This window comes from Copadichromis virginalis, linkage group LG7 (genome assembly GCF_057382275.1).
Source record: "Copadichromis virginalis isolate Kocher_CV1m ecotype Utaka linkage group LG7, C_Virginalis_male_GT1.1, whole genome shotgun sequence".
NCBI lineage: Eukaryota > Metazoa > Chordata > Actinopteri > Cichliformes > Cichlidae > Copadichromis > Copadichromis virginalis.
Genome location: NC_140624.1, coordinates 21935153 through 21953774, shown reverse-complemented (window position 1 = coordinate 21953774; position 18622 = coordinate 21935153). Strand labels below are relative to the sequence as shown.

Below are 18622 nucleotides of genomic sequence, written 5' to 3'. Positions count from 1 at the left end.
GAGAAACATAACTGAAACTGGATGTATGAAACAGCCTGCGTTCAGCTCACAGAGATTACTGTGCTTATGGTGAAAATCTATCACAGAAAAGAAAGTGAAGATCAAAATGTTGAGTTTTCTGCTTTAGGAAGTGTTTTGTATTTTGCAGCTCAGGCCCACCACAGCTGAAAATAGTCCTCTTGATCAACTGACCTGAGAGCTGGTAGCGATTTTTGGTGAGGAGTCAACAGTGATCTGTAGGATATAAGTGTATGTGACAGTGGCTGTCTGAAACTACTGACAGCTGATTAAAAAACACAAACAAAAACAAACTTTCACTTGCTCAGATCAGCCTCATCACTGCACTGTCTCGGTGTTCACGAAGGTTTCACACATTAAAAAGCTCTTCTTGCCTCCTGTCTGTTTTCTCTGCAGCGTTTCTTTGCTTATACTATTACAGCAAGTCAGTGCATTTAGGCATGTGGACACAGTCAAGGGAACCTGCTGAGGGTCAAACAGCATCAGAATGAGGAAGAAAGGCAATTTAAGTGACCGACTGTGGCTCTGGTCCAAATATTTCAGAAACTGCTGATCTGTGCTGGGTCTTTCCAGCACAATCATCTCTGGTTTTTACAGAGAAACATCCAGTGAGCGGCTGTTCTTTGAGTGGCTGCTTCTAGACGACAGAAAGGCGCCATTAAGTCAAATAACCACTTGTTACAACTAAAATGTCCAAAAGATTCAAACCAATTTTATTTATATAGCACCAAATCACAACAACAGTTGCCTCAAGATAAAATCCACCTTTCTCATACCAACAATGAGCTAAATTTATCAAATTCAGGTTTTACGCACTATAACTTTAAACTAGTGACTGGTGTTTTTCCCCATAGATTTTTCTATCATTTCTATCATATCTTCAGTAAACATCCATGTTTTGTATGGCCTATTTTAACATCTCTGCAAGCAAAATGTGTGTTTCTTTGAAGGAAAGAAAACAGGAAGCATGTTTCAGTTAACAACCTTTATTGATTCCCCCTGCATGAAATACAAGTGCGGATTGTCATTGGATGGTTGCCAACTAGTTAGAACAAAAAGTAAAACCCTAAAACTATCACCATAGAGAAATATACATAAAAATATACCTCTGGAAAACTTCATATAGACATTTCCTAACAGCTTATAGTCAGGGCTCAATCAGTAGCAATAAAGACTGGTATGATGTGAACACAGAAGAAAAAACAAAACAAAAACAAGGCCCTGCCCCATCTCACCCAGACACTGGACAGACGGTCATGTTACAGGAAGTATGGCTGACGTGGGGAATGTAGGTTAATATTGCTTTACATAAACACAAGCTAGGTTCAGATTAGCTGGATTTGAACTGACTGCAGACAAACTGAATTCTTTGGCGTTTTATTCAGAGTACTTAAAACCATAAAACCAAAGTCTGAAATGGAAAAAAGAAATAAAAACTAAAAGCGCCTGCCTTTTAACCGTTCTTGCATATAGGATAAGCACCTGAAGAGTCCCTGCTTGTACCCCGATGGCGGGCTAACGTTCCTCTCACACAACATGCGTCTGAAACTGGGGTGAAAAATGGACACATTCCTTCAATAAGACTTGAGTGTAAGAAGCATTCGCACTCTCATCTTGAGGCACTGAAAACCCAGTTTCGATCAACACTTTAGGCGGTGCTGAAGAATCTGCGGGACTGAACGAGCGTCATTTCCGGCCTCTCATTGCACCTTTATCATATTTGAGTCACAAAGCCGATTGTTCTGTTCTCAAAATGTGACATCTCCAGATCAGAAATGCCTGACACGAGTCTGCTCAGCTTGTTTGACAATTACGTCTTAAAAAAAACGCACAAATTATGGCTGCTCGTCACGTTCTATGAAAACCAGGACGCTCAGACTTAAATGTCATCGCAAATTGTGAGGATCTGCTTCTGTGAAGTGAAGCCGTCTCTTTCTCCAGCTTCTTAGCAACTCACTGACATAATTAGTGGGCGGGGGAGAGGTGAAGGCGATGGCATTGAACAGGCTCGCTGCTTCTTACTGCAAACACTAACAGAGTGTTTCCACATTTGTAGCTAAATCGTTTAGAGCAGGAAAAAAAAAAAAGAAGAAGTGTGAGTGACGTGCTGGAATGATGCCTCGACACATTTGAGGAAGATTAAAGAAACGTTTACATGTGTTTAATGCTAAATGTAACAGATCATCGTGTATATTATAAAGTAAAACCATACCACACCCCAGGCTTCCCCCATCAACACAGCTTTAAGATAAACAGCACACAAAAACACAAAGTCTCCTTTCTGCAACGTTACAAGCTGTCAGGAGAGATATGTTGAACTTTAACATTCTCCTGGATGTCCAGCAGTTGGTTGTCCTGTCAACCGCAGCATAAACAATGTGGCCGAGAGAGGAAGCAGGAAAGAAAAAAAAAAAGGAAAGAAAAAATCCCCACGTTGCATGTGACAACTTAGTTCAAGCTATGCTGCTTCTTCACAATACAGTTATCTTCAGAGAAGGGGAGATAGGAGGGTGAAGCAGCAGTGTCTGCGCTCTCTCGCACAGACACGCTGCCGCTCCTGAACACCTTAAAATAAGTCTAAGGAAAAAAAAAACGAAGAAAAAAAAAGTGACACCTCGTAGAGGAGGGGGAGGAGAGGTGTGTCAGAGGGAAAGTTGAGGCAGGTTCGATTGTTTGAAGAGGAAATAAAAACGGTGGAAAGGAGAGGAGAGGGGGGTGAGGGTGGGAAAGGGAGGCGTCAGGGATAATGTGACAGTCACTCCTCGTCAGAGCTGCTGCTGTTCTCCAGAGAGTAAACCATGAAGGCCAAATCAGGCCGGGCAGGTACCATGGGGTTACCCGGCTTCACCATCTCGAAGCCCATGTAGTGGAACGTCTTGATGATGGACACTGGAGAGGAAATGAGGGAGAACGCTCAGTGTATTTGTTGAGGTAACATTTAAGCCCTAAAAACTGCAACCAAATCAATTTTGTGCCAACTCCACGTCTCAGAATGTGAAGCTAAACATCTCATTTTTTTTTCCTATGTCTATATCTATTTATCTATCTATCTTATTTCAATAGCAACACTGCTCCATTTAAAGATCTGACACAGGAACACTGGATATTCTATCCATTTTTCTGATAATTCACTGGAGAAAACCTCAAAAAAGTAGTTTTTGTATCTTTTAAGGAGCTGGGATATACTGCTCAAACCAACATATGATAAGGTCTCCTTTTTATTTACACTGAGACTCACACCAGCCTCATATTCTAGCTCAGATTCCTTCTTTAATACTTTTCTAATATAGGAAAATATAATGGAACTGCAAATATTAAATGATCTGAGTTGGAGTGTTAACCTTGACTCTAAGTGGTCCAGTCTTTGTGCATAAGCACCTCTCAGTAAATGATGATTTCATTTATTTAGGCCAAAAAGTCATCCAGACTCACCTGGCCCTGTGTGAAAAAGTAATTGTCCCCTAATCCTAATAACCGGCTGTGCCACCCTTGGCAACAAAAACTGTAATCAAGCGTTTGTGATAACTGGCAATGAGTCTTTTATGGCGCTGTGGAGGAATTTTCTCCCACTGATGTTTGCAGAATTGTTTCGGATCCACCACACTGAGTGGCCTGTTTAAGATCATACCAAAGCATAGGGGGCTTTTTTTCCCCCTTAATAAATGAAACCATTTAAAAATGTTGTATTTACTCTTGTTATCTTTGTCCAAACGTGTAACTGTTAAGAATACACAAAAAACTAGTAGCACTGATAGCGTATGAATACTAGCACTGTATTTATACACTCTTACTATTGGCTGTACACCTGGATAAGGTCTCTGCATCAGTATACAGTGGTTGGCAAAGGCAAATCGTGCTTCAGAAAGAACAAGGGAAGTGCATTTTAAAATAACAGGAGCTCTTACATCGATCCTCTCTGTTTTTATGGAACCACAGGAAGACGTAGTTAACTTTGAGCTTCTCTTCTGCAAACTCAAGCAGCACGGTGAGCCTGTGGATGACATGAACACAGAGATACAGAGTCAGCCGCTAAGCGAGGGAAGAGACGAGCGGGGATGACGCACAGAATATTTCCCCCCCCTCTTTTATATAAGCACTGCAACTTTACATAATAATGCAGTGGCAGCTGCAAAGCTGGCTGTTTTTAGGACTGGCAGGGTGCCTGCACCAGGCAAGGTTACTCTGTCCCACCATTGATTACAGACAAACACAAAGCCAGGCTCTAAAAGCAGAAACTTATTAGCACAGCCTTTTAATTTGTAGTAGATTTGAAGCACCATGATAAATAGCTTCTCATAAACAACTTACATCCTGGCATAAAACCTGCTCTGGTGGAGAACACTGGGACAGTATGTCAACATTTCTAAAACTAGACCAACATAAGAAATGTCCCATTTAAGCAGCTTTATGACCCAGAACTCCAGAAGAAGAAGAGCTTGTGTTTTGCTCGTTTTTCTGCTGGACTCAGTAAAATATGAAAGATTCACAAAAGCCATTTCTGTCTTAACAGTGTCCAGTTTTTTCATGTCACGACTTTGTATTCAGTAAGCAAGAAAAATTGTTTCCAGAAAATGTACTCTAACACAAACAATGACAGGTTAATGAACCTAATCTTGTAGTTTCCAACAATAACTAACAATTCAAATATAACAAATGTAGAAAAATGTGTCCTGTGAGGGACCCAAACTCTCCTCTCTCCAGCCTCCAAACTTAAACCTGAACTTCCATTGAAACTAAAAGTGGAATAGGAAGAGGCAAAAACAATGTTTTGCATTATGCTTAAAATGCTTCTACACATCTGAGGCAAAGCTGAAAATGACTCAGAAATTTCTTCCTGATGAGACAGTTTAGAGTTTTAACAACAGCAAATAAAAAGCAGGGTGGCTTCTTATTAAACCACAATAAAATGAGGAAAGTTGGAACTTAAAAGATCGTCTTATAAACTCTGTTCTCCTTTATTAAAGTCACATTTTATTGTCAAAGAACAGTGTTGGTCAGGTCTGGCATTTTGTGCTTTTCTAACAATATCCCTCTTGAACTTACCCCTCCTTGCTGCCCTCCACCAAAGGTCCAGCAGGAATCTCCAGAAAGAGGCTGTCTCCTGATAGAGCTGTATCCCAGGCGGCTGAGCGGCGCTCGCTCAGCTGGTAGTGGAAGCGGAGCAGAGTAGAGCTCCCACTCACTGAAGAGGCCTGAGTCACAGTTAACTTTTCATCCTGGAGGCACAGGGAGGAAGAAGAGATTTAGAATAGATCCTAATCCAGCTTTGTGAAACCAGAGTGAGATGCTATATGATACACTTTCTAAGGACAATAAACACAAACACCACCCCCACCCGGTTCCTCCATAAAGGGGCATATTTTCAAGCTCCTACTCTGTTTTTTTGGGAATCTGAGTTCTAGCAGGAATATCACATCCACGCGTACACATCTTTATCCTGGCTGTGCATGCCAACGTTTTGAAAGTTTGAGGGGTGAACGAAAGCTGAAACATCAAACTGCAGCACACGCCTCCAGCTGTGGTGTCACTTTTGGTGCGAGGGTGAAGCAGCAAGTGTAAACATGCCAGGAGGCTGAAAGCTTGGCAAAAGTCTGAAGAAGACTTCTCTGTCTGAGAACTGTGCTGAAATGAAACCAGTTAAAGAGGAAGTGGTTAAAGAAGCAGCAGACAAGTGTGATCTTCTGTGAACTAGCAAACCATTTGTCTTTACCAACAAGTTAGTGGCGCACAGATCTTTGTTTCATGAAACTGAAACTAAACCAAAGCATGGCAAACAGCAAAGGTAAAGTCTTGGTTCGTTTTTTAATAGCTGCCCTTCACAAGATGCTGTCCATTTCAGGACCTTTGATCAGCAGCGTCACTCTAAATAGTCATGCATGACTCTCGTGTGCCGAAATAGAAGTGAAAGTGTGAACGCGTTCAGCATTCTGTGCTGTTGCTGAAGCAGTAATATTAGAAAGGGCTGCACACTCTGCACAGATGAAGATGTTAATGACAGTTTGTGACTGATCTGCCTGATCCTAAAGCTCTAATCCTCCTGAGAGTCAGTCATATGTCTGGGGAGCAACCTGACATACACACAAACACTGTTGTTTCCTCTCTATTGTTTGTGAGTTTGTGTGCAACCCCACCCAAGAAGTTCACAAATATGAGACAGCTATAAAAGTATACATTTTCACTTGGGTGCTTTTTTGTGTTCTGCATGGCAAACATACCATTTGAGCATGTCCGGGGGAGAGAGGACTACAATAATTTTGTTAAATCCACTGCAGGTGCAGACGAGCAGATTAAAGGATTTTTTTTTAGCTTTAAATAAAACAACTTTGGGAAATGAGGGTATAACTCGTTAGACAGGCGCTCCTGTGTTTGGCTCAGTGAGTCAGAAATGACCTTGAGCGGTGAAGCACTTAACAGTTATGACAGAAAAGCTTATAGTGAATTACAGCAACACGTGCCAACCCTTTCCCCCAGTGTTTACCCCCTAAACCCCATTCAGTTTTATTAAACCCAATTTAATCTGAAATAAAGACCCTGATGACTAATGTAGGACTCTCACCACAGCAGCATTAAGAGGCTGATATTTTGCATGCATTATGGCAGCGGTCTTTTTTGCGCCACAGACCGGTTTATGCCCGACAATATTTTCACGGACCGGCCTTTAAGGTGTCGCGGAAAAATACAACAAAATAAAACTAGTACCGGTACTGAAAAAAAAGATGATTTATTCATAACACACGTGAAAAGACCCAGGAAAACAGAGTTAACGATAAAAACGATAACAAAATAACGCTGAAAACCGATAAAAACCCTGAAAACCACACATTTCACACCTGAGCCTCAACTCTCGCGGCCCGGTACCAAACGACTCACGGACTGGTACCGGTCCGAGGCCCGGGGGTTGGGGACCGCTGCATTATGGCACCACTTTGCATGTGTGTTGGTTAGAGTGGCCACACGTGGAGAAGATGATTTACAAAATTGGACTATAGCTCTGTGTGAAATATTGAGGACCTTCACCTTGTGCAGTAGCACGCCGAGAGAGTGATCCCTGACCGTCCCTCGCCCACCCGGGATCTTCAGCTGTGGGTGAGGGGCATCAGGAGCACCACAGAGGCCCCGGAGCCTGAGGGATGGAGCATGGCATCAGAGACCCCCCTAACCAGGAACTGCAGAGAGAAGCATGGAGAAACATTTTTCAATACTCGTGTAAATTAAAAAAAAAACAAAAAAAACAAAACAATTTTGTATAAATTTTTACAACTGCCACAAAATAGTGAGATGGAAATGTTTTCGAGACATATGTTTCCTGCCTTAAAGTTCTTGTTTACTGTGACTGTACTTCACAGAAACTTAAATGAAGAGCTGCAAACCTGCCAAACTAAACTGGATGGAAACGATTGGCGCTCTTCGATCTACCCTTATACCTGACAGAGCAAAACAGAAACCATCAGCGAATGAGGAGAAACCAGAGTGCATTATTAAAATCTGCAGAGTGACTAATCACCAAGACCACAGCTAGATAAATGAAGTTTTATGGGAATGCTTTCACGCACTTACAACACTGCAGGGCATCTCTAACTCAGACAGACAGAAGTGAAACTTGGGCACTCATGACTAATGGCTAATGATCCACTGCTGATGTAAACCTCTTAGCTTGTTACTTCACACACACCTTATTTTAACTTCATTAAGCATGTTCATATAACTAGCAACTATGAAGCACCTGTAGCAACAAGCTCGCAGAACGAGATTTAGCACGATACTGCCCGCTCGTTTGTTGGATCCATTTAAAGCCAGGGATGTCAAACCTGCTGCCCAGGGGCGAGAAGTGGTTACTGGAAAGCCTTGTGAAGTGTGATTCAGCATTTAATTACTCAACACGCTTAGTAGACACACTGGAATGTGGAAAACCTGACACTGCTGACATTTATTAATTTTTTTAAAAACGTATTCTACCTCAGAGATGTTAGGCTCATTAAAAATGAGGACGCTTCATTCCAACTTCTGATCAGATATCAGTGTAAAAATCCATCAGCTATAATCTTCACTGTGAAGAATTATGCCTGATGCTGCTATAAACATTGCTTTACTAACTTTACAAATTAAAAGCTAAAGAAATAATAAAATATAGCAGAATAATGAGTTGAACAGGCCTGATATAAATGTGGTAACATTTTTGCATTTGTCTCACTTACAGCAACCAAATATTAGCAACGCTTTTGTCTTTTCCTGAGGCTCCTCACACAGTCGGTATAAATGAAATCAGCTTGTGACAGGTCATGTTACTGCAAGCACAACAAGCATTTCCCAACAAGTGTCACCAGTGTCCTTCTACTGTACTTCACGCTGTTATAATGAGCTACTTCAAGGTCATCTGATATTTGCTGTGCTAGTTTCTCTTCATTCAGTAAGGCCTCAGTCACACAGGCATAGAGTCTGGTCTGCAGCACCCTGGCAACTAGTGGTTGCTATGGAAGAATGAATTCTGACATGTGATTACTGGAGGTTGCTAGCAGTTTCTGGGTGCAACTAGTTGTAAAGATGGTGCTTCGCCAGAAACCCAGAACTGAACTTTGCCTTTATACCGTTTTCCCCATATAGGTTCTCATGCATGTGGCCAAATAAAGTAAGTTTTAACATTTCTTTGAGGTTTGGAAAAAAGAGAAACTTAAATTACATAATTAAACATAGCTTAACAGAAACTCCTACAGTCGTTTTTGTATATTTGCATCAAACTCAGAAGCAGAAACAGCCTGACTGCAACACTGTGGCCTTTAACCTGAGACTCAGTGGTCTGCATGGTTATATATAGAAAGTTCTTCACTGCTTCAAACCTGTTACCACAATTCAAAGTAGAGCAGGGCGATATGACCAAAAGTATTTATCACGATATACATTTGAAAATTTGCGATAACGATATAACTGACACTACAGGGAGTGCAGAATTATTAGGCAAGTTGTATTTTTGAGGAATAATTTTATTATTGAACAACAACCATGTTCTCAATGAACCCAAAAAACTCATTAATATCAAAGCTGAATGTTTTTGGAAGTAGTTTTTAGTTAGTTTTTAGTTTGAGCTATTTTAGGGGGATATCTGTGTGTGCAGGTGACTATTACTGTGCATAATTATTAGGCAACTTAACAAAAAACAAATATATACCCATTTCAATGATTTATTTTTACCAGTGACACCAATATAACATCTCCACATTCACAAATATACATTTCTGACATTCAAAAACAAAACAAAAACAAATCAGCGACCAATATAGCCACCTTTCTTTGCAAGGACACTCAAAAGCCTGCCATCCATGGATTCTGTCAGTGTTTTGATCTGTTCACCATCAACATTGCGTGCAGCAGCAACCACAGCCTCCCAGACACTGTTCAGAGAGGTGTACTGTTTTCCCTCCTTGTAAATCTCACATTTGATGATGGACCACAGGTTCTCAATGGGGTTCAGATCAGGTGAACAAGGAGGCCATGTCATTAGTTTTTCTTCTTTTATACCCTTTCTTGCCAGCCACGCTGTGGAGTACTTGGACGCGTGTGATGGAGCATTGTCCTGCATGAAAATCATGTTTTTCTTGAAGGATGCAGACTTCTTCCTGTACCACTGCTTGAAGAAGGTGTCTTCCAGAAACTGGCAGTAGGACTGGGAGTTGAGCTTGACTCCATCCTCAACCCGAAAAGGCCCCACAAGCTCATCTTTGATGATACCAGCCCAAACCTGTACTCCACCTCAACCTTGCTGGCGTCTGAGTCGGACTTTCAGCCTTTCTTACCTTGGCCATGTCTCTGAGTATTGCACACCTTGTGCTTTTGGGCACTCCAGTGATGTTGCAGCTCTGAAATATGGCCAAACTGGTGGCAAGTGGCATCTTGGCAGCTGCACGCTTGACTTTTCTCAGTTCATGGGCAGTTATTTTGCACCTTGGTTTTTCCACACGCTTCTTGCGACCCTGTTGACTATTTTGAATGAAACGCTTGATTGTTTGATGATCACGCTTCAGAAGCTTTGCAATTTTGAGACTGCTGCATCCCTCTGCAAGATATCTCACTATTTTTGACTTTTCTGAGCCTGTCAAGTCCTTCTTTTGACCCATTTTGCCAATGGAAAGGAAGTTGCCTAATAATTATGCACACCTGATATAGGGTGTTGATGTCATTAGACCACACCCCTTCTCATTACAGAGATGCACATCACCTAATATGCTTAATTGGTAGTAGGCTTTCGAGCCTATACAGCTTGGAGTAAGACAACACGCATGAAGAGGATGATGTGGACAAAATACTCATTTGCCTAATAATTCTGCACTCCCTGTACACAAAATACTTTACAACTCCACAACTTTATTAGTGCAAAAAAAACCAAACAAAACCCATGAATGTATTTTCACTTACACAAGCAGCTTTTTTTAAGTGCATTAAAGTTATATAAAAAATTTGCAGTGCAAATGTAAATTCCTTGTTGACAGTTTAACCAAAAGGCATTTCCAGTGGAAATTGTCCAACATATCCTCAGCATAACCATGTATAATATCCACAAAACTTAAAAAGAGGTTATACACATACAATACGGTAATATTATGTTGAAGCACAGTACGTATCACTCCGCGAGGCTCCTGCCTACGATAGCCGTAATGCTCCGACAATCCATCAAGCTGTGCGGCTTTGTAGCTTAGCAAAGTCGTACTGAAACATTTGACAAATTTCCGAGCGCCGTGTACGACATAAAATCGTTTCGAGGTCAGTAAACACAATCAGAATTCATACATAAGGCACACGGGATTATAAGGGGCACTGTCGATTTTCAGAAAACTCAAAGGATTGATTTTAAGTGTGCCGTATTTTCCAAAAAATACGGTAATAACAACGGCCCACTAGCATGCTCTACCATAAATAGTGCTTTGTTGTGTATCTGATGGACGAAAGCTAAACCAGTTCCACACCACTGAAGTTGCAGCATTTTTACAAACCAATTCTGGTTCATCCGTTTCATTAAACGCTCTTCTCATTCAGCGTCGCCGCCATGTGCATATGTAAACAAAGGCACTGCGCATGCGCGTTTTACCCAGATTTTATCGCGATATTTCATTTTCTTATCATTGCCTAACATTATACCGGTATTACCGTGAACGGTATGTGATATGGCCCAGCCCTAATTCAAAGTAAATTAAAATCACAAATGTCTGAATATCAATCATGTGATGCAAACCAGCTACAAACTCTTAAATTGCTCGTATTGAGCTCCAGTTCATGGACTCTCCTCCACGGGCTGTTTGTTTACAGCGAGTCTGTCACTGACAGAATTAAAGCCGATGATTTATTACAGCTTCAAAGAGCCACCACATGCAGTGGAGGGAATGTATCATAAACAAGCGCATGATCTGTAAACACCTCTGCAAATAGCCTTCATGGCTTTCGGAAACAAGCATGGTCTGCGTTTCGAGTTACAGTCGTGCATCTCACACCAGACGTTGGCAGACGGCCGGCGCTGCCAGAGTCGGGCTGGGACACGGGGAGGGCTCCCGGTCCTCATGGCGTCAAACTTTAGGTAGACAGCTATGCAACAGCGCCTGACTCAATTCTGTCCCCGATTGCCAGTGAAACCTGACACGTTCTCTCTTAAACATGCATCAGATGGACTGATCTGTTTGCAAGTATACACACATATCCAAGTCATGTGCAACAGAACAGTCACATGTATCAAACAAGCATGTGCCTTTCATGAGAGGGAGGTGCCACAGTTTCCCTGCAGACCAAACAGGTTACCCCCACGACCTGATGTACAGAGCTACAGAGCAATGGAAAACAAAGCGTATTATGCCTGTTCATGTCTGCTGCACACACCCTCTGTTTGCTCGTCTCATTATTTGTGCTTAGCTGTGCACAGGAAATGTGCCAGTGCATTATAGTGGGTAAAATTTTAGGACCCTCTAACTGGAGGTTACTCAGTTTCTTTAAATAATCGTTACGTAATCTATAAAAATTGGTCATAGACTCTTCATCAATAGAGCATGTCGATTCCACAGAAACAAAACTGATACTGACTGTATTTGGGTCAACAGGTAGGACACAGATGGAGGGAGAGAGAGCAAGATGCCAAGGCAGGCTTCTTTTTCCATCTTCCCTTTCAGACAGTCTGCCCTTGATGGAAATGCCAGCTTGTTTTGAAAGCCAACGCTCTTGTCCTCTGACATTTCAGCCACACTCTAAACACCCTCCTCTACACCCTCCTATCCCAATATGCCACTCAAGCTGAAGGGCTGTGGCCTTTAGTCGTCTCCCAACAAATCACAAGTGACAAAAACACCATTTAGTTTACATTTTTCCAGAAGGTTGACTTTATGCTCTGTAGACCATTAATGTGAAGACTGAGCACGTTCACAAGCCTGTGCTGCATTAAGTTGCTAGTGAGGATCATCTGTGTATTGCAGAGAGATGCGTTATCATCATTTTGGCAGGACTGGTGAGAGTATGTTTGTATTCAAGAGAATTTATTATTTTATTTTTAAAGCGGATGAATGCTTGCACTGCCAGTTTGCGCTTCCTGAGGTGCAAGTTGTTATGAGAACTGATTCAGGTGAATTGTTTCACGGGGATGAATACCTCGGGTTGGACAGGCAGTTGATCCAGAGTTTGGCTAAAAGCCAAAAAACACACAACTCAACCAAAACAGGAAGCTTTCTGGCAGGTCCTCCAAGAAGCCCAAGACACACCAAACCAACTTTTAACGCTGTAATTACAAGATTAGTCATGGAAAACGACTCGACTCAAATCCACACTGAACATAAACAAGCTTCCTGGCTCCAGAAAAGCTTTGGGAAAGGGCTTTAGGTCTTACACATGGACAACTATTTACTGTAGGAAAATAAGGACAGTCCTTAGACTTTTGCCGACACCAGTAAGTCTGTCAGAGCAACATGTCGGAGAAATATCGAGAAACAGGAAAGGCACACGTGCTCTGAAACGTCAGCGTGAAAGGAGGCGTCTCTGCCAAAACATAGAACTGACCCCTGCACCTAAACTGTATGTGCTGAAGCGGTGCTAGAAACTTCAGATTTAACCCAAGATTCATTTTAAATGGTGTATTATCTATATAGATGTCTGTACCCCATTTCTCCGTAACAGTTGGACCAATCTCAATAACCTTTTCTGCAAACATCATGAAAAACAAACCTGAATTGCGATGATTTTCTGAGAATGCGTTCTTAAGTTCTGTTTGTTTCACATGTTACTTCCCTACGTGCGCAACTTAGCAGTCATCAAATTGTTGGTCAAGTTACTACTGAATACAAAATGAACCTTGATTTGTTTTGGCTCTCAGACTGTTAAAAGCAATCTGGGCTGAACATCTAAACAGTCATTTACTGTAATCTATCAGATTGTCCCGTGTCTTAAAGGTAGAGCTATGATACTCACAAGTCTTATCTTGCACAGTATTTTTACCAGATTTCCTTCCTGGTTTCAGATATGCTGGAGTTACGGGTATACCATCTCTTTTCCCATCTCACTGTCTAAAGTGCTTGAAGCTCAGAATATCATACAGCACTTTGTGCATTACAGTTATGTGTAAAAAAAAAAAAAAATTAAAAAATTAAAAATTAGCTGCTCTGCTAGCAGCAGCCCCTTCTGTGTTTCTGACTGGTCATATGATGTCACACCTCCTCTTATAGAAACTACACTGGGAAATCATGGGTTCATTTATCGATCACCTTTGTCTGACTGCTGCCTTCAGTTCTGATTTTAGGGTGGGAAAGCCAGAAAAGTGAATAAATCCTGGGTATGTTGAACATGTTTCATAGTAAAATCATCAGACAAACAGTGAAGTACAGTGGAGACATAAATGTAACGTTTTTGTTACTCAGGAACACGACACATAAGGTCAATATTTAACTACAGTTCAAAACAGAGCTGAAGGACACAATCCGAACAATCAGAAGATTTTAGCTTGTTATATTAACAAGATAACAGATATATTAATGAATGCATCTGCTGATGATAATGACAGGATGTGCATTTGAGATGAGATATGCATTCAGATACAAGTGTAAAAGCCTGTATCTGCACTAGCAGCTCTGCAACACTGAATGCAAGCATTGCAGTTGCTTAAAGATGACCCATTATGCTAATTTTCTGCTCCACATTTTTTATTGTTGGATTAGAGTACCTTTGGATGATTCACAGTTTAAATAATTCTTATTTATCTCACACCGGGCCTTGGAGCAGCTCTACAGTTCAGTGTGAAACACGATGTCCTGGCTCCTCGACCTTCAATCCTTAAGCAACTGAGCTATTTTAACCAGAAAAATGACAGTGGGCCCATTTATGTTTTATACAAATCATTATTAAATTCTATCTTGATTTATCATACTTGTAGTGTTGTCTTTATCCATGACAAATGGTCTTAAATGTTCAGAATGACATACAAAACTGAACCATGACTAAAGGGAAAAGTATGCATGCTCATGCCTGTTGAGCAAGCAGTTTGACATAAAACATCAACTCAATTATCCAACAGCAAAAAGGGTGTTTCTGCTTCAAAAGACTTGAGGGCATTTGTGTATTGGATGGGTATCTCATTAAGTGCCTGCCTTTCTGCTACTACAGTATTTCTGTGGCTGACAGAGAGCGCACAGACTGCAGCTGAATCAGAGGGACTTTGAGACCCCTTTCATGACAGAAAACACCAGCAGCCACTTTATCAAACCATATCTATAATCAGACCTTTTACTTTTGATTTCAACTACAGACCTGTAAAGTTTTATGATACAGTCACAGTCACAAAAATCAGTTGATCTACAAGTCAACAGACCAACACAAACATCCACCAAAGTATTTGAGATTGTGCCAGCAGTCAAAGGCATCTACAGGACCACAAGTTCTCTCAACGATATACAGCCGCACAAGGTGAAATCAATACCAGCCATGCAAATAGGGCTGGTAACAAACCTGAACAAACCATTGGTCCTAATATGAAGCCTCAAAATAACCGTTTTTTCCCCGTCACCATCATATCTGATGAGACATGGGTGGATCTTCGGGGTGGGGCTGAGAACACAGAAAAATAAATACTACATACACATAATTTTATTGACACTTGCAATAATAATATATTTATTAGTGTAGGTAAAGGCAGAGCATTTTCCAATGAGCCACTCTCACTGACATACTTGCATATTTGAAATGTGAATCTAACGAAAAAAGGTGTCCGCAGCTGCAAGAGCATAATATCCAGTGACACCATAAATCAAGAAAATGCAATAGCTAACAACTGACTGCCACTAGCCAATGAGCATATTGTGGATAATCCAACTTTCTGACATTTAAAATGCCCAAAATTTAATGAATCAGCTTTTTTTTTTTTTTTACTCAGTGTGACCCCCCCAAAAATGACATTAGCACAGGGCTGGGCAACTCCAGGCCTCGAGGGCCGGTGTCCTGCAGGTTTTAGATGGTTTTAGATGTGTGATCCAACACAGCCGATTCAAATGGCTAAATTACCTCCTCAACATGTCCTGAAGTTCTCCAGATGCTTGGTAACAAACTAATCATGTGATTCAGGTGTGTTGACCCAGAGTAATATCCAAAACCTGCAGGACACCGGCCCTCGAGGCCTGGAGTTGCCCACCCCCGCATTAGCTGGGGGTGTAATTAAGCTGTAATTAATAAACAAATTAAGCACCCGTTCTCATCACAATCTCCATCTTCAATCTCATGCTTAGTCCAGCCAACTGTTCAAACCCTGTGGGTAACAGGCTGACAGTGACTGTGGTAAAATACTCCATGCTTAAATCTGAGAAGCGAGCACAAGCAAAGCAAAAAAATAAAAATCTTGCGTGACAAATTAAGAATAATAACTGCTACTTATTACTGCTAAATGACCTATGTGATTAAGCATTTCATCTCCAACTGCTTCAAAACCATCAATGTCTGTTTCATGCTGGCAGTTAGGAATTCGTCCTGTTTATGTAACCAACTCCCTGCGGACAACTATAAAACCGGCGGCTGTTAAAGCCAGATGTCAGCTGATGCTGCTTGGCACAGTTTTGGCTTTGTTACGAAATATTGAACATGACTGATCCAGGATATACCAGCAAACAGCGCAGAGCCCAGAACCACTGAATTAAAAAGGCACTTAGTGCACTCAGGTAGCACAGGTTAGAAAGTCCAGCCGTTTCCGAGTGAATGCACTCCTAGACACTTTCCACATGCAGATTCCATTGATTCTTGGGAAGTGAACCAGGGGAGAGAATGGGGTTATGCAACTGCTCTAATGTAGGCCAGTGCATGCCTTCTGCTGACGAGGCCATAGCAGTCAGAGAGCTAATATAGTCACTGCTCTGGCTCACAGCATCAATGGACCTCTGCCTTCTCCCTGCTCTGCGTGTCAGATGATAAACACACAGGACAAAAACAGGCCTTGTTTCGCTCTCTTTTTGTTTGAGGGCAGAGGCATACAAAGAAAACACACAGGCTACAATTAAATGCTGCAAATGCTCATTTAACCAAAAGGTCAAATAGTTATTTAACGTCTAACATTGTAATCACTCCCAACAAGGGTTAAACAGGTGGGTGCTGCATAACAAAAGACAAGACACCAAATCCCTGTAGGACTATGATGATGCAATAGCAGGAACATAAGGTGCAAAACACCACCAGTGTAAACACTCACTGAACAGCCACTGTACTACACACTCCAGATAAAGTGAAGATAATATAATTCTCTTAGCGCTTGCATATCACTATGCACACAGAGGTGGGGAAAACCAGGCACAAACAAAACCACACACGCTGCCACTAATTGTTATTTTTATTTTTGATAACGTCAAAATAACTGTCCAGACTTCCCACAGTTCAGTGAGACTTAGCTGACACCCTGGCAGTCTACACAGAAATAAATCAGTGCATGTGTTGGGTAATAAGGAAAAATATCAGAGTTCATGAAAGAAAAACAAGAAGAAAAAAAACAGTAGTATCTCCAATACATGGTTTGTCCACCAGAGAGCACTGATTATTTTCCAGCTAAAAGGCATCTTGCTTCCTACAAATCTGCGCAGTTACTTAATAGTAGGTGAACTCCCCATTAGGAAAAATGTCATGAGGTTCCCCCAATAAAGACCTTATCAGCTTATAAAACGAGATGTTTCTATTATTCAATTAAAACAGTGATATTATTAGAAGTGGAGGAAAACTAAGTCATCTAAATGATTCCAGGATTGGAAACAGCAAATATCCAAATAAATAATTAGCTGGAAAAATGCCTTCAATAATCTGTTAGGGCTACTAACTTTCTACTGAAATAAGGTGAGGAGTACATTACATCCGGAAATGTAATCACTTAAGGAGTTGGATTAAAAAATTAATATGAACTATATGAAATCTGTGAACCAACTAAAATAGTCTGGGTCTGGCTGTTTGTTTGTTTTTTTAAGAAAATTTCACAGTTGGAGCTCATTAACTTCTAGCGACTAAGGAAGAAACACTAAGCACAAAACACAAATTTTAAAAAAAAAAAGGTGCAGATGCAGGCCTATATTTCCTATATTTTCAATAACAAGAATCAACTTGTTTGCTCCCGGAAGAAAGCTAAAAAGTGGTGTAAGGGGGCTTTCACGGCCTTAAAGACCTCCACCTCCAACAATAAAACAGCGTACAATTGAATTCACGTATAGCTCACAGTTAGTGGATGCTTACCTGCTTTATACAGCGGGAAAAATACCGTGTAAATGTGGCATAAAGCAGCTTTAACACTGTTAGAAACGTCTGGGTGAACTTGTCCTGCTTATTTTTTAAAGACGGTAATAAAATTCGCCATTAACCTGCTCGGTAAATATCATAAACCTAAAACCTTCAGCTCCTTGTGTTTACAGTGGCTCGACATCTGTCAGGGGAATCATTTCTAGATGCTTCCAGCCTTGCTAACTGAGCTCCGTGCTAACTAGTTGGTTGTTTGTTTGTTTTTGTTTTACAAACTAAGCGCCTTTAACACAGAGACAGCGTTAATATGAGCAGCTGACAGCAGCGCAAACATCTGCTTTCAGTATGTCGATAAAGAAAAACAAACATCCTCATACCTTTCCTCGGTGTTCAACATGATGGCTTCGAGGAAACGCGGATATTTACTTCTTTTATGACAACCGAAGCAATCACTGTTCAACAAAAACTCCGCAGATGTATTCACCATTCGGGGACTCGGAGCAAACTTGGTGTTTGTTAAGTCTGTAGTTCCACTTTCTGTAGATGAAACCACCACCCGACGGTACAACTACACTGCTGCAGCCCGCAAACGAAACACGGCGCTTTTATAGTCGCGCGAGGCATCATGGGTATTCTTCGCAGGTTTTTTTCCCCCAGCTCAACAAAAACAAAGTGAACAAACCGACAAAAACAGACTAAAGCGCCGAATAAAACTAATCACGGATTAAATTAAATGAGAGTCGTGATGTGTCATTTCTGTTTCTTTGTTTTTATTCTGCTTCCTTCCCTTAATTCACCTTTTTTGTAAGACATAGGCCAAAGAGCCGAGGAGCAATTTTAGCAATATTCCTCAAGTTTTCTCACTTGTTACTTATCTTTCCTAAGACATTTTAAGTTT

General features: G+C 41.1%; 1 protein-coding gene across 1 annotated transcript; it reads right to left on the bottom strand.

Moving 5' to 3' along the window:
- Positions 1-988: 988 nt before the first annotated feature.
- Positions 989-18315, bottom strand: oaz2a (ornithine decarboxylase antizyme 2a). Its single transcript, XM_085462488.1, is given in 6 exon segments — positions 989-2907; positions 3924-4009; positions 5062-5234; positions 7036-7116; positions 7118-7184; positions 18102-18315. Coding segments are annotated over 6 exon segments (651 nt in total). The 5' UTR covers positions 18212-18315; the 3' UTR covers positions 989-2773.
- Positions 18316-18622: the final 307 nt, after the last annotated feature.